The sequence below is a fragment of the Salvia splendens genome, chromosome 6 (genome assembly GCF_004379255.2).
Source record: "Salvia splendens isolate huo1 chromosome 6, SspV2, whole genome shotgun sequence".
Taxonomy (NCBI): domain Eukaryota; kingdom Viridiplantae; phylum Streptophyta; class Magnoliopsida; order Lamiales; family Lamiaceae; genus Salvia; species Salvia splendens.
In genome coordinates this window covers 5905056-5918861 of record NC_056037.1, presented here as the reverse complement: position 1 = coordinate 5918861, position 13806 = coordinate 5905056, and the positions used below count along the sequence as shown (strand labels likewise).

The window sequence follows — 13806 nt, the reverse complement described above, 5'->3', positions numbered from 1 at the left end:
GTCAGTTGTCATATAGTTTGAGAAAATTACATATTTACTGTAAAATTTTCAATCTAAACAATTTAAAAAGAAAATAATATACTAATTAATTATATAAGATAGAAAAATTACTACAGTATTGTAGTAAAATTAAGATTTGCTATCTCAATTCAAAATTCATCACTCTCTAAACAGTCTGAAGATGCGTTGCAGCTGTTGTGCAGAATGATTGACAGGAGTGTTTTACGTAATGTTGTCATTTATATAAATTTTATTGAATTTGTAAATTGGTTTTATACAAGTCTAGCACAAACTTGTCGTAAGTAATGTTTTCAAGTTTCAACCCTCGTCGATATACCTATATGTATATCGCAGAACCTCGAACAATTAGTTATTCAGATTTTAAATTAATATTTTATCTGATGACTATGATATAATGACATCTGGATTGTTACGATGATTGAGAAAATACTCTATCAAGCCAATTTTTGCCATGGAAGTCACTGTCGGATTTGGACAAAATCGATTACTCTATTTAAGATTGAGACATTGAAATAAAGATTAATATGCATTTCCTACCTTTCTCGGCGACCACCAAAATCACGTGATGCCAATGTAAATCATCACGTAGTACATTTTGAACGCACTATACATTTTATAAAAGGTGGCTAATTTAATTTGGTGACAAAGTATAACCACCGATACCCTTTATCCTTGTCTTTGTTTATGTCTCCGGTTGGAACAAATGTTACGCTGTAAATATTGTTTATAAGAATCACACAACTTTTCCTCACAAAATCTAAATAAAATAGCATAGGGAACAGTACATTTTTATAAGAATAGGCCAACCTATCCCACTAAAGCAAAAATAAATACTCCATAACCAATAATGCTAAAATTATTTTTTTTATTAAGTATTGGCCAACCTTTTCTGACAAAGTAAGAATCGCCCATTGCAATACTATATTAAACGAAGCCCATTACTCTGTTTTCTATGCCATATATATATATATATATATATATGTGTGTGTGTGTGTGTGTGTGTGTGTGTGTGTGTGTTTTCTTGCTTAACAAAGTAACCAAGTTTGAGATTTGCAGACATACATACATAAATGGCGGCTGTAAATTCGAACAGTTTCTATCATCGTCCAGAGGCTAACTTCTCCCCCAGCTTGTGGGGTGATCGCTTCATCAATTACATTTCTGACTCCAAGGTATGCATGTCACACTATTTTTATTTATTTTTTTCAATTTACCTATGAATCAAGTTTGTTGAAGGAGGTAGATTAATTGATTGGTGGAAGAAATATTTGGATGATGCTAGTATTTAATTTTGATGAGGCATCTGTAGGTGATAGACAGCTATTCCAAGAGAGTTGAAGTACTGAAAAATGATGTTCGAAGTCTGCTAACAGCTCCAGATACCAAAATGATAGACACCATGAATCTGATCGACACCCTTGAGCGTCTTGGCGTCTCCTATCATTTTCAAAATGAAATCGAAGAGATATTGCAACGTTATTTCCATCTCAATACCAATTATCACGATGATGAAGCCTATGACTTGTACACTGTTTCTCTCCATTTTCGATTGTTCAGGCAGCACGGCCATCCTATATCTTCTGGTATATATATAACACATCTTCGTTTCTTGTTTTTAGTTGGAAAATAGTAACTGATTATATCTGCGTTTTTTTTCAAGAAATATTTGGTAAATGGGTGGATGTAGAGGGAAAATTCCAGGAGGGCCTCAAGAGCGATGCAAAGGGTCTGCTGAGTTTGTATGAAGCGTCGTATCTTAGAACACATGGAGAAACCATACTAGACGACGCACTTGCTTTTACTACGGCCAATCTCAAAATCATGGCGACAAACCTCGGATCTCCCCTCAAGGAACAAGTTGGGCATGCCCTCGTGCAGCCCCTGCATTTCAACATTCCAAGAGTTGAAGCACGCAGGTTCATCTCCATGTACGAAGAAGAAGAAGAGCAAAAAAATGAAACCCTGGTGAAATTCGCCAAGATAGACTTTAACTTGCTGCAAAATATGCACAAAGAAGAGCTCAGTGAAACCTCTAGGTAACATATCTCCAACCTAGAAAAATGACCTTAATGTGTATGAACATGTGTATTGATTGCTATACATACATTAACATATGTAGGTGGTGGAAAGAATTAGGGCTTATCTCGAAACTTAGCTACGCAAGAGATAGAGTGGTGGAGTGTTACTTTTGGGCTATGGGAGTGTTCCATGAACCACAGTTTTCTCGTGGGCGTATCATGCTGGCCAAAACCATTGCTATCACTTCTTTAATAGATGACACCTATGATGCTTATGGTACAATCGAGGAACTAGAGATTTTCACCGAGGCAATACAAAGGTCAACCTTGAACCCTAAACCCTATTGTTTTGTGTGTATTCAAATAGAAATAGCTAGGTTTCACTGATCCTCACTAATCAAGGTTTTATCTACAAATTAATTAGGTGGGATGATGTTGAGATTGCTCGACTACCCGAGTATATGAGACCTCTCTACAAAGCTGTTTTAGAAGTCTATGAGCAATTCGAGGAAGAATTGGCTGGGGAAGGAAGATCATACACAGTATACTATGCCATTGAAGCAGTATGCATGATTAATGGGCCTTAACTCAACATTTAATTCATTAATTGCTATTTTAAAAGTGTGTATTCTTATTAAATTTGATATAATAACCGTAGCTAAAGGAATTGGTGAGTGGCTATCTTGTTGAGGCAAAGTGGTTCATAAAGGGATACTTGCCACCATTTGAGGAATACCTAAGCAACGGTCTCGTTACCAGCACCTACCATTATCTCACCGCCACTTCTTACCTGGGAATGGGATCTGCTCGAAAAGAAGACTTCGAATGGCTAAGTAAGGAGCCTAAAATGCTTGTGGCTGCACTCAAAATATGTCGATTGGTCGATGATGCAGCTAGCTATGAGGTATGCATGCAAAGTCCTTCCAGTTTTGCTAGTATGAATAACATTATAACTCTCGCTACTTTTTTGGTGTGTTTAGGTAGAGAAGGAGAGAGGTCAAGTTGCTACTGGAATTGATAGCTACATGAGAGAGAATGGTGTGACAAAAGAAGAAGCCAAGGCTAAATTCTGGGAAATGTCTTTGGATGCGTGGAAGGATAGCAACGAGGAATATATAAAGGCGTCTTGCTATATACCAAAGGATATCCTTACGATAATATTCAATTTGGAACGAGTAATTGATGTTGTCTACAAGAACAGTGAAGATGGATATACTCATCCCCAAAAGGTTCTCGAGCCTCATATTATTGCATTGCTAGTCGATCCCATCAAGGTTTAGCTCACTTTTATTGGGTATGGAAAGTGAAATTAGTGTGTATTGCACTTTGAAATTGAGAGAAAATATATGATATGGATATATCTGGCTTGATTCTGAATGATGAAATAGTGAGGCTTACAAAGGTTTATTTCAAGAGAGATCACCTGTGAAGAGCTTACAAAGGTTTATTTCTAACATATGCAGATGAAGACCAATAACAATATTGATTAGAATTGCTAAATAAATCAACATGCAAATGTCAAGAGATGCGTGAGACGACACATTTATGTTCTTTGCTAACATACAAATTAACAAAGTAAGAGATATGCAGGGACATAAAACTCACCATCTTCATTGAATCTGTTTATCAGCTCTGCCTTTGTCGGAAGGGCATCAAATATTCCTGCAGTCACGTCTTTTCTAATGACAAATCCATGCTGGATCCTTTAGGGAATTTCCCCTACAGACAACAAGGTTTGAAGCATTAGAAGCTAGACACTGTTCAATGAGAGAATCATATCATCGACACTAAACGATTGGCATGATCGCGAAATGGAAAGTACAGAAAAAACTAGTGACCAGGCAGCAGGAAGAGGGAGGACATACTCTGAAGAAATGATTCGCTCAAAAAATATCCTGATCATGTCAAGTGTACGCTTCAGTCTCAAAAGAATTCTTGTGTTACTCCTGGCCTTGTGCACACAATCTGATCTAACGTCGTAATCAATCATCACCGGCAGCACAGCTACTGATTTCACAAGATCATTCACCTTAAATGAATCATACAAGAAATTAGGCAACTGCGTTGAAAATTCAAAGTTCTTCACGACTTGTTGAAAGAGATCAATTACAAAGTGATCAATACTTCACCCATCCCTAAGTCTATGTATATGTGTGAAGGGTTGAAGGAAAAACATAACAAACACATCAACATACTCTCTCATATAGTAGCTACTTTAGGAGCATCGGTGAAATAGGCACTATTCAGCCAAATTCAAATATAATTAAAAATTGTTTCGTCGATGAAATAGAATTACATTGAATTGAATTACGTGATATTAGGGGTTGAGTAATTAATACAAGAAATTTTTAATTTTAATTTGTAGGTGGTGGAAAGAAATAGGCATTATCTCGAAACTTCCTTACGCAAGGGATAGAGTGGTGGAGTGTTTCTTTTGGGCTATGGGAGTGTACCATGAGCCACAATATTCTCGTGCTCGTATCATGCTCGTCAAGACCATTCTTATGATATCTCTACTCGATGACACATACGACTTTTATGGTACAATCGAGGAACTCGATGTTTTCACTAAGGCAATATAGAATTTTCAATTGCACGTATATTTCTTAACCATTCAATTTTGTCAAATCGTTTTAACATTTTAACAAAAATGTGAGCTCACTTTTGGGTTTAGGTTCAAAATGGCCTAAATATAATTTCACATCGAAATTCATGTCTATAGAATATTCCAAGTCTCCTACAATACCTAATGGCGATATATTTCTTCTAGCTTGAAACGTTTCTTATAACCTAAGACTAAAATTGAAACATTAGGTATTTTAACTTGTTTAAAACTTTTTTTAAAAAAAAGAGAGCTTCTTGGTTAGGTGGGATTATGGAGAAATCGATGGACTCCCCGAGTACATGAGACCTCTCTACAAAGTTGTTTTGGAACTCTTTGAGCAACTCGAAGAGGAATTGGCCAAGGAAGATCGATCCTAGGCAGTGTATTATTCCATAGAATCAGTATAATTACTTAGCCTCAACTCTTTTACAATTCTTTTTATTACTATATATCAATATGGAGTAGTACTATATTATGGATCTAATGTTTGGTGATTGGTATGCATAGCTAAAGGAAGTGGTGAGGAGCTACTATGTGGAAGCGAAGTGGTTTATAGAGGGACACTTGCCACCATTTGAGGAATACCTAGAGACTGCTCTCATTACTTGCACCTACTGTTATATCGCCACCTCTTCTCTTCTGGGAATACAATCAGCTATAAAAGAAGACTTCGAATGGCTAAGTAAGAAGCCTAAAATGCTCGTGGCCGCACTCACAGTATGTCGAGTCGTTGATGACATAGCTACCTATGAGACAGAGAAGGACAGAGGTCAAGTTGCTACTGGCATTGAATGCTACATGAAAGAGTATGGTGCGACGAAAGAAGAGGCGATGGCCAAATTTGCAGAAATATCTACAAATGCTTGTAAGGATAGCAACCGGGAGAATGTTTGTCACAAGTCGAGGGATATTCTTATGAATATAATAATCAATGTGGAACGCTTAGTCGATGTTACTTATAAGAACAATGAAGATGGATATACTCATCCCCATAAGGTTTTGAAGCCTCATATTATTGCATTGCTAGTTGACCACATCAAGATTTAGTCACATCATGCATGCTTGTCAAAATAACTTACCATAATATATATTCCATACTTTATGGTTCTATTTAGTATTCACATGAATTCTGTTTACGGCAATGATAGAAAGTTGTACTCCCAACATAGTACTATGAGATACATATATCCGATGTTGAGGAGTATACTAGTCTTACCAATTTCACCATTCAGTTCCTAATCCTCTCGAGATGAGGAGTTGGTCGATGTACTCACTGACTTGGGCTGCTGAGGATATGAAGTTCAGCATCTCAATTCTTGATGAAGTTTCTGAAAGAGGAAAAAAATACTAGTACTAGTTTATAATTGATTCTACCTGTTCATGTTTTATTCTAACATATGCAGATGAAGACCAATAACAATTTTGATTAGAATTGCTAAATAAATCAACATGCAAATGTGACGAGATGCGTGAGACGACACATTTATGTTCTTTGCTAACATACAAATTGTAATAATGGAGTGCTCATTTCAGTTGGAAGAAGCTCGGCTAGAAAGGAGTTCGGTAAGCTCGGCTTACCGAGCTGGAACTAGCCTGGAACTAGCCGAGAAGAAGAAGAAGGCAGAAGTCGGTAAGCTCAGCGGTAAAGAAGCTCGGTATGGAAGCTCGGTAAGGAAGCTCGGCGTTGAGCTGGAATGAGCCGAGCAGGAAGAGTTCGGTTGTAAGCCGAGCCGAGAAGGAGTTCGGTTGTAAGCCAAGGAAGGAGTTCGGTATTGAGCCGAAGAAGGAGTTCGGTCTTGAACCGAGAAGGTAGAAGCAACCTAGCCGAACTAGCCGTTGGAGCAGCAGTTAGTTAGCCGAGATGTAGCGGTTATTCTTCTTGCTTTCTTGATTCTTCTTGTAGTTAGTTAGTAGCAGTTGCTACGTGATTATAGAGCTTTAAATAGCTCACCATGTATGTAGTTTAGAATATAGAGTTTAATCAATAAAGAGTTTTCCAGTTTTCTCTCCAAGATTATCATCTTCAATACTCAAAGTGTGAGTGTGTGTGTTTCCTGCATTGTGTGATCTCATACAACAGTGAGTGTGTGTGTGATCTTATTGAGTGTGTGAAAGCCTTGTGTGCGTAAATCCCAACAAGTGGCGCCGTCTGTGGGAAAGGGATATTGAAGCTGATTTGCAGAGGATCAAACGGTTTCAGAGATGGCAGCAAGGCTTGATGCAGAGAAGTTCACAGGCAAGAATGATTATGGCCTGTGGAAGATGAAGATGAAGGCGATCTTAATTCAACAAGGCTTGGCGGCAGTTCTTGCAAAACCAGATGAGAAAGGGAAGGCTCCAGTGCTTGATGAAAAAGCTCAGGCAAAGATGGAGGAGATGCAGCTCAAGGCACATTCTGCAGTGATCCTGTGCCTTGGAGATAAGGTCTTGAGGGAAGTTCAAGAAGCCAAGACTGCGGTGGAGATCTTGGACAAGTTAGATGAAGTTTACTTGGCCAAATCCTTGGCTAACCGGCTGTATCTCAAGAAGAGGCTGTATGCCTATAGTTTTTCTGGAGATAGGTCCATCATTGAGCAGCTAGAGGAGTTCAACAAGATTATTGATGACCTGGGATCTGTTGATGTCAAGATCTCAGATGAGGATAAGGCCATTCTCACATTGAATGCCTTACCTAGCTCGTATGACCAGCTAAGTGATGCAATTATCTATGGAAGAGATAAACCTATCACCTATGCAGAAGTCTATTCAGCCTTGATGGCCAAAGAACTCCAGAAGACAGCCAACAGAGGCTCTGCAAGCTCCAATGTTCAAGCTGCAGAGGCCTTGAATGTGAAGAAGTTCAAGAAGCAGAACTTCAAGAAGAAGTATGAGGGCCCTAAATCCTCAAGTTCTGATGCTCAGAAGGAAACCAGAGCTTGCTATTGGTGCAAGAAACCTGGACACTTGAAGAAAGATTGTCATGCATGGAAGAGAAAGATGGCCTCTGAGGGACACAATCAATCTGATTGTGTGGAGAGTGCTGATCCCCCGGCTCAACTCATGAATATCAGTGATAGTGGGGTCAGTCATAGGTGGATAATGGACTCGGGGTGCAGCTTCCATATGTGCCCCAATAGAAGCTGGTTTCATGATCTTCAAGAAGCATCGGGTACGGTTGTTCTTGGTAATAACCACATTTGTCAGATCAAAGGAATAGGGAAGGTAAAGCTAAGTCTACAAGATGGCTCTATAAAGATCCTAACTGGGGTGAGGTATATTCCAGAAGTAAAGAGGAACCTCATCTCATTGGGAATGCTGGAACAAAAAGGGTTCACCATATTGATGAGTCAAGGAAAATTGTTTGTGAAATCTGGAGATGCAGTGATGATGGAGGCTGACAGAGAGCATATTCTCTATTATCTGAAGGCTAGGGCTGTTGATGGAGAAAGCAATGCAGTGTCAGATGATTCCATAATGCTATGGCACAAGAGATTGGGCCACCCAGCCGAAGGAAGCTTGAAAGAACTCATCAAGAAGGGTCTGATCTCGGGAGATTTCAACAAGATGGACCCCTGTGAGCAATGTATACTTGGAAAGGCTAAGAAGGCACCCTATCCTACAGGTATTCACTCTTCTACAGCCCCTTTAGACTACATACATAGTGATCTTTGGGGGCCTTCACCGGTGTGTTCAATTGGTGGAGGAAAGTATTATCTAGCTATCATTGATGACTATACAAGAAAGTTGTGGGTATATATTCTTAAAGAAAAATCTGAAACACTCACAAAGTTCAAGATATGGTGTAAGGAGGTTGAGCTAGAGAAGGGTAGAAGTGTTAAATGCTTAAGGACAGACAATGGCCTAGAGTTCTTGTCTGCTGAGTTTGATCTGTTCTGTAAAGAGAAGGGTATGAAGAGGCACCGGACTGTTCCTGGTAATCCTCAGCAAAATGGTGTTGTGGAGAGGATGAATAGGACAATCCTAGAGAGGGTAAGGTGCCTACTTCTTGGGTCTGGTTTGAGCAGCAGATTCTGGGGTGAGGCTGTGTATACAGCAGCCTATCTCATCAATAAATGCCCATCTACTGCCCTGAAATCTGAAACTCCTGATTACATGTGGTATGGAGCTCACAGTGACTACTCAAAATACAAGGTGTTTGGGTGTGCAGCCTATGCTCATGCTAGGCAAAGTAAGCTTGAAGCTAGGGCTCTGAAATGTATCTTGCTGGGATATCAGAGGGGTGTTAAGGGGTATAGGCTCTGGTGTATTGAGCCTGGTAAGCAGAAGGTCTTGGTGAGTAGGGATGTGGTGTTCTTGGAGGATCAGATGCCATTCCTGAAAGATAAGCCGGACTCCAATGAAGATGAGGGTGATTTCTTCAAGGTGGAGCCTGTGGGGGTTGGCCTAGGAGCAGGTGGAGTCATTGACTCAGGGAGTGAGTCTGATTCAGATAAAGAAGAGGCTCCAACTCAGGGCAACCAGGCTGGTGAGTCTATATCAGACTCCATCAGAAACTATCAGCTTGCAAGGGACAGAGTTAGAAGAGAAACAAGGCCACCAACAAAGTTCTCTGATGTTGTGTATTATGCTCTGTGTGCAGCTGAAGGTATTGATGGTGCAGATCCACTCACATATAAAGAAGCTATGCAGAGTAAAGATAGAGAAAGATGGATTGAAGCCATGAATGAGGAAATAGAGTCTTTACTCAAGAATAAAACATGGATTTTGGTGGACAAATCCAAGCTGAATACAGATGGAAAGGAGAGGAAGCTGATCAGTTGCAAGTGGTTGTTTAAAAAGAAGGTAGAAACCACTGATAAAGACAGAATCAGGTTCAAGGCAAGGCTGGTGGCTAGAGGCTTTACACAGCAGGAGGGAATCGATTTCAATGAAGTGTTTGCACCTGTTGTGAAGCACACTTCGATTAGGATTCTATTGGCTGTGGTGAATCAGCTTGACTGGGAGCTACAACAGCTTGATGTGAAGACCGCCTTCCTCAATGGAGATCTAGAGGAAACTATCTTCATGGAACAGCCAGAGGGCTATGTGAAGATTGGAGAAGAAGGCAAGGTGTGCCTGTTACAGAAAAGTCTTTATGGACTTAAGCAAAGTCCTAGACAGTGGAATAAGAAGTTTGATGCACAGATGAAGAAGATTGGCTTCTCCAAGTCAGAATATGATGATTGCATCTACATCAAGAAGGCAGGCAAGACTCCCATTGCCTACCTATTACTCTATGTGGATGATATGCTACTTGCAGGGCCTTCTATGACAGAAATTCAGAAAGTTAAACAAGATCTGAAGTCAAGCTTTGAAATGAAGGATCTAGGAGAGTCAAGGAAGATCCTAGGCATACATATTCAGAGAGATAGAGGCTGCAAGAAGCTGTGGATGCTGCAAACTGACTATATTGAGAAAGTGTTGCAGAGATTCAAAATGGAAAATGCAAAAGCTGCATCAACTCCTCTGTCCCAGAGTTTTAAGCTATCAAAGGAACAAGCCCCTAAAACTAAGCAAGAGGCTGGTGAGATAGAGGCTATCCCTTATGCTAGTGTGGTTGGAAGTGTTATGTACACTATGATTTGTACAAGACCAGATTTGGCTCATGCTATCTCAGTGACTAGCAGATACATGGCAGACCCGGGGAAGGAGCATTGGAATGCTCTTAAGTGGATATTGAGGTACATGAAGTCAACTAAGGACTGGGGGATTGTGTTCAATGGCTGGGAAGGTGAATCTGAGGAGGTTGTGCAGGGCTATTGTGATGCAGACTATGCTGCAAACCTGGACAACAGAAAGTCCCAAACAGGTTATCTTTTCACCATGTTTGGAACTGTAATCAGCTGGAAGTCAGGGTTGCAAAGTGTTGTTGCTCTCTCAACAACAGAGTCAGAGTATATAGCTCTCACTGCAGCTGTACAGGAGAGTTTTTGGATTCAGGGAGTGATTTCTGACTTTGGTTTTGACCAAAAGACAATGGTGATTCATTGTGACAGCAGCTCAGCTATGTGCTTGGCTAAACATCCGGGCTTTCATGAAAGGAGCAAGCACATAGACATAAAGTTGCATTTCATTAGAGATGAGATTGAAAAGGGGAGAGTGAAGGTGATTAAGATTAACACCTTGCACAATCCGGCTGACATGCTAACAAAGTCTCTAGGTAGAGACAAGTTTGATCATTGCAAGAAATGGATCAATGTTTGTGCAAGAACTGAGATGAGCCCTCAGGTGGAGAATTGTAATAATGGAGTGCTCATTTCAGTTGGAAGAAGCTCGGCTAGAAAGGAGTTCGGTAAGCTCGGCTTACCGAGCTGGAACTAGCCTGGAACTAGCCGAGAAGAAGAAGAAGGCAGAAGTCGGTAAGCTCAGCGGTAAAGAAGCTCGGTATGGAAGCTCGGTAAGGAAGCTCGGCGTTGAGCTGGAATGAGCCGAGCAGGAAGAGTTCGGTTGTAAGCCGAGCCGAGAAGGAGTTCGGTTGTAAGCCAAGGAAGGAGTTCGGTATTGAGCCGAAGAAGGAGTTCGGTCTTGAACCGAGAAGGTAGAAGCAACCTAGCCGAACTAGCCGTTGGAGCAGCAGTTAGTTAGCCGAGATGTAGCGGTTATTCTTCTTGCTTTCTTGATTCTTCTTGTAGTTAGTTAGTAGCAGTTGCTACGTGATTATAGAGCTTTAAATAGCTCACCATGTATGTAGTTTAGAATATAGAGTTTAATCAATAAAGAGTTTTCCAGTTTTCTCTCCAAGATTATCATCTTCAATACTCAAAGTGTGAGTGTGTGTGTTTCCTGCATTGTGTGATCTCATACAACAGTGAGTGTGTGTGTGATCTTATTGAGTGTGTGAAAGCCTTGTGTGCGTAAATCCCAACACAAATTAACAAAGTAAGAGATGTGCAGGGACATAAAACTCACCATCTTCATTGAATCTGTTAATCAGCTCTGCCTTTGTCGGAAGGGCATCAAATAGTCCTGCAGTCACATCTTTTCTAATGACAAATCCATGGTATGAAGTAAAGACTGAGTAAGCTTCTAAAGCTGGATCCTTTAGGGAATTTCCCCTACAGAAAACAAGGTTTGAAGCATTAGAAGCTAGACATAGTTCGATGAGAAAATCATATCGTCGTTATACTAAAGGATTGTGTTCTAACATTGGCATGATCACAAAATGGAAAGCACAGAATAAACAACATGAAACAACTAGTAGCAGCAGCAGGAGGAGGGAGGACATACAAACTCTGAAGAAATGATTTGCTCAAAAAATATCCTGATCATATCAAGTGTACGCTTCAGTCTCAAAGGAATTCTTGTGTTACTCCTGGCCTTGCGCACACAATCTGATCTAACGTCGTCTGATCAATCATCACCGGCAGCACAGCTACTGATGTTGAAGCTTCCACAAGATCCTTCACCTTAAATGGATCATACAAGAAATTAGGCAACTGTGTTGAACATTACGATACCAATCATTCATACATCACCTCTCATAGTCATATATCACGAATCTACAACTACTAGCTTCATGGACTTGTGCAAGATAGATCAAACCATACATCTATAAGCTATGACAAAGTACGTACGATTTTGGAGCAAACAGAACATTAACATATCCTGCATTATGAATTTACCAAAATTGCAAAACACACCAGCATATATAAACAGCTGATACAAAATATTCAGAATCACAAATCATGCACAAAACATCAACGAGTAACTTGTAAAATCACAAAAAAAATCACTAATCAAACACAGAAATAGCAATGAATAGTCGCAATGTTGGTAAAATTATCATCACAATAATACTAAGACTTAACAAATACTCCATGACTAATGAGATTTCAACAACCGGTAACATACAAAATCACAGTGAACTCAACACAACTTGTTATCACAATTAAGCTAAATTCACAAAAAAGAGTTAAAATGAATTACTTGCGCAATATAATCGATCTCAGCGAATAAGAAAGCGGCGCCGAGACATCGGGAGAGAGGAGTGACGAGAGAGCAGGCGTGAGAACGCAGCGAGTTCGAGGCGAGCTTCTTCGCCTTCGGGAAACTCATTTAATCTGTTGCACAATTCTTTGAAGGCATCCGTCAATTTTTTCAAAGGCCTATCATCTTCCATTGCTTGACTTTGATCGGCTGAAGGTGGAAGAGAACTTCTGTTGAATGGACTATAAAATTTAAGTCACTTGATTAGATTTCTCTAGAATATAAAATTTTCAAAAATAGTGATTAATGTTTAAATAAGAAAGAAATAATATAGAAAAAAAACTAATATGGTATTAAGAGAGAATAAGTTTTTTTTATAAAGAAAATGATTAAAATAACTCAAGATAATCTGGAAAATACGACTAATAACTTAAAGATATACTACTATTAATTTTTAAAATAGACATGTAGTGACTTGGAGGAAAATAACTCGAGAGTTTATGATTTTATTATGGATGAGTAAATATAGAAATTACAAATGAGCAAATTATATTAAATTAAATTAGAATACTTATTACATTTTCGAATTTGACTTATAAAAAACTGGATGTTCGTATATTTCGATTAAGTTTAGACTTTTTTTTATTCTTTTAGAAATTCAAAGATCAAATCGAAGTCGAATAAACTTCAAAATCTGAACTCGTTCCTAAATGGTAATCCCCCGTCTGTGAATAGGAGTTTCATTTGAGTTTGGGTGTGGATTTTAAGAGTTATTAAAAAATAGATTAAATAAATGTTAGTGGAATGTGGGTCTCACTTTTATAGTACTTCCTATGCCCCATAGAAACAGGTCGTGTATTTCCTATTTATCCGTCTCATATAAATAATCCATATTCATTTATAGCAACATTTTTTCCTTCTTTTACTCTATCATTTATGTGACCCACAATTTCAACGATGCATTAAAATATGTTACAACTTAAATGACATATTTCTATGGAATGGATAGAATAGTTCCACTATTAGTTAATAAAATGTGTATGGAAAGGATCAATGGAATATATATGAGTGTGACCTGGTGCCAACGACTTGGTGCAACGTAAGTAACCACCAATTTAAAATGATCTGCTTATAATTCTATTTGCATTAAATTTTGAGGACAATTGTGAACTACTCCACTACTAGTAATTTATTTAAGAGTGGACTGTATCAAAGAGTCCTAACTTTTCGCTGTGTAACAGTAGATGCCCCTAACTT

The 13806-nt window shown here is 39.0% G+C and overlaps 1 protein-coding gene and 2 pseudogenes across 2 annotated transcripts; 2 read left to right on the top strand and 1 right to left on the bottom strand.

Annotated features, from left to right (window-relative positions):
- Positions 1-986: 986 nt before the first annotated feature.
- On the top strand, positions 987-3424 carry LOC121809976 ((-)-5-epieremophilene synthase STPS3-like). 2 transcript variants are annotated; one of them, XM_042210842.1, is made up of 7 exons: positions 987-1193; positions 1331-1604; positions 1709-2057; positions 2141-2359; positions 2464-2602; positions 2698-2943; positions 3020-3424. In XM_042210842.1, the coding sequence occupies exons 1-7, from the start codon at positions 1092-1094 to the stop codon at positions 3317-3319; spliced, it is 1629 nt and encodes a 542-aa protein (XP_042066776.1). In that variant the 5' UTR covers positions 987-1091; the 3' UTR covers positions 3320-3424. The 2 variants fall into 2 exon arrangements, with proteins under 2 accessions (XP_042066776.1, XP_042066775.1); XM_042210841.1 differs by having other exon boundaries at positions 990-1193; positions 1682-2057.
- LOC121809977 lies at positions 1891-12788 on the bottom strand (annotated as a pseudogene).
- Positions 3391-5691, top strand: LOC121808673 (annotated as a pseudogene).
- Positions 12789-13806: the final 1018 nt, after the last annotated feature.

Coding starts and splice junctions, on each gene's coding strand:
- LOC121809976 (XM_042210841.1), top strand. CDS start 1,092: ATGGCGGCTGTAAATTCGAACAGTTTCTATCATCGTCCAGAGGCTAAC. Junction 1,194..1,330: donor ATTACATTTCTGACTCCAAG/GTATGCATGTCA, acceptor AGGCATCTGTAG/GTGATAGACAGCTATTCCAA. Junction 2,058..2,140: donor GAGCTCAGTGAAACCTCTAG/GTAACATATCTC, acceptor TAACATATGTAG/GTGGTGGAAAGAATTAGGGC.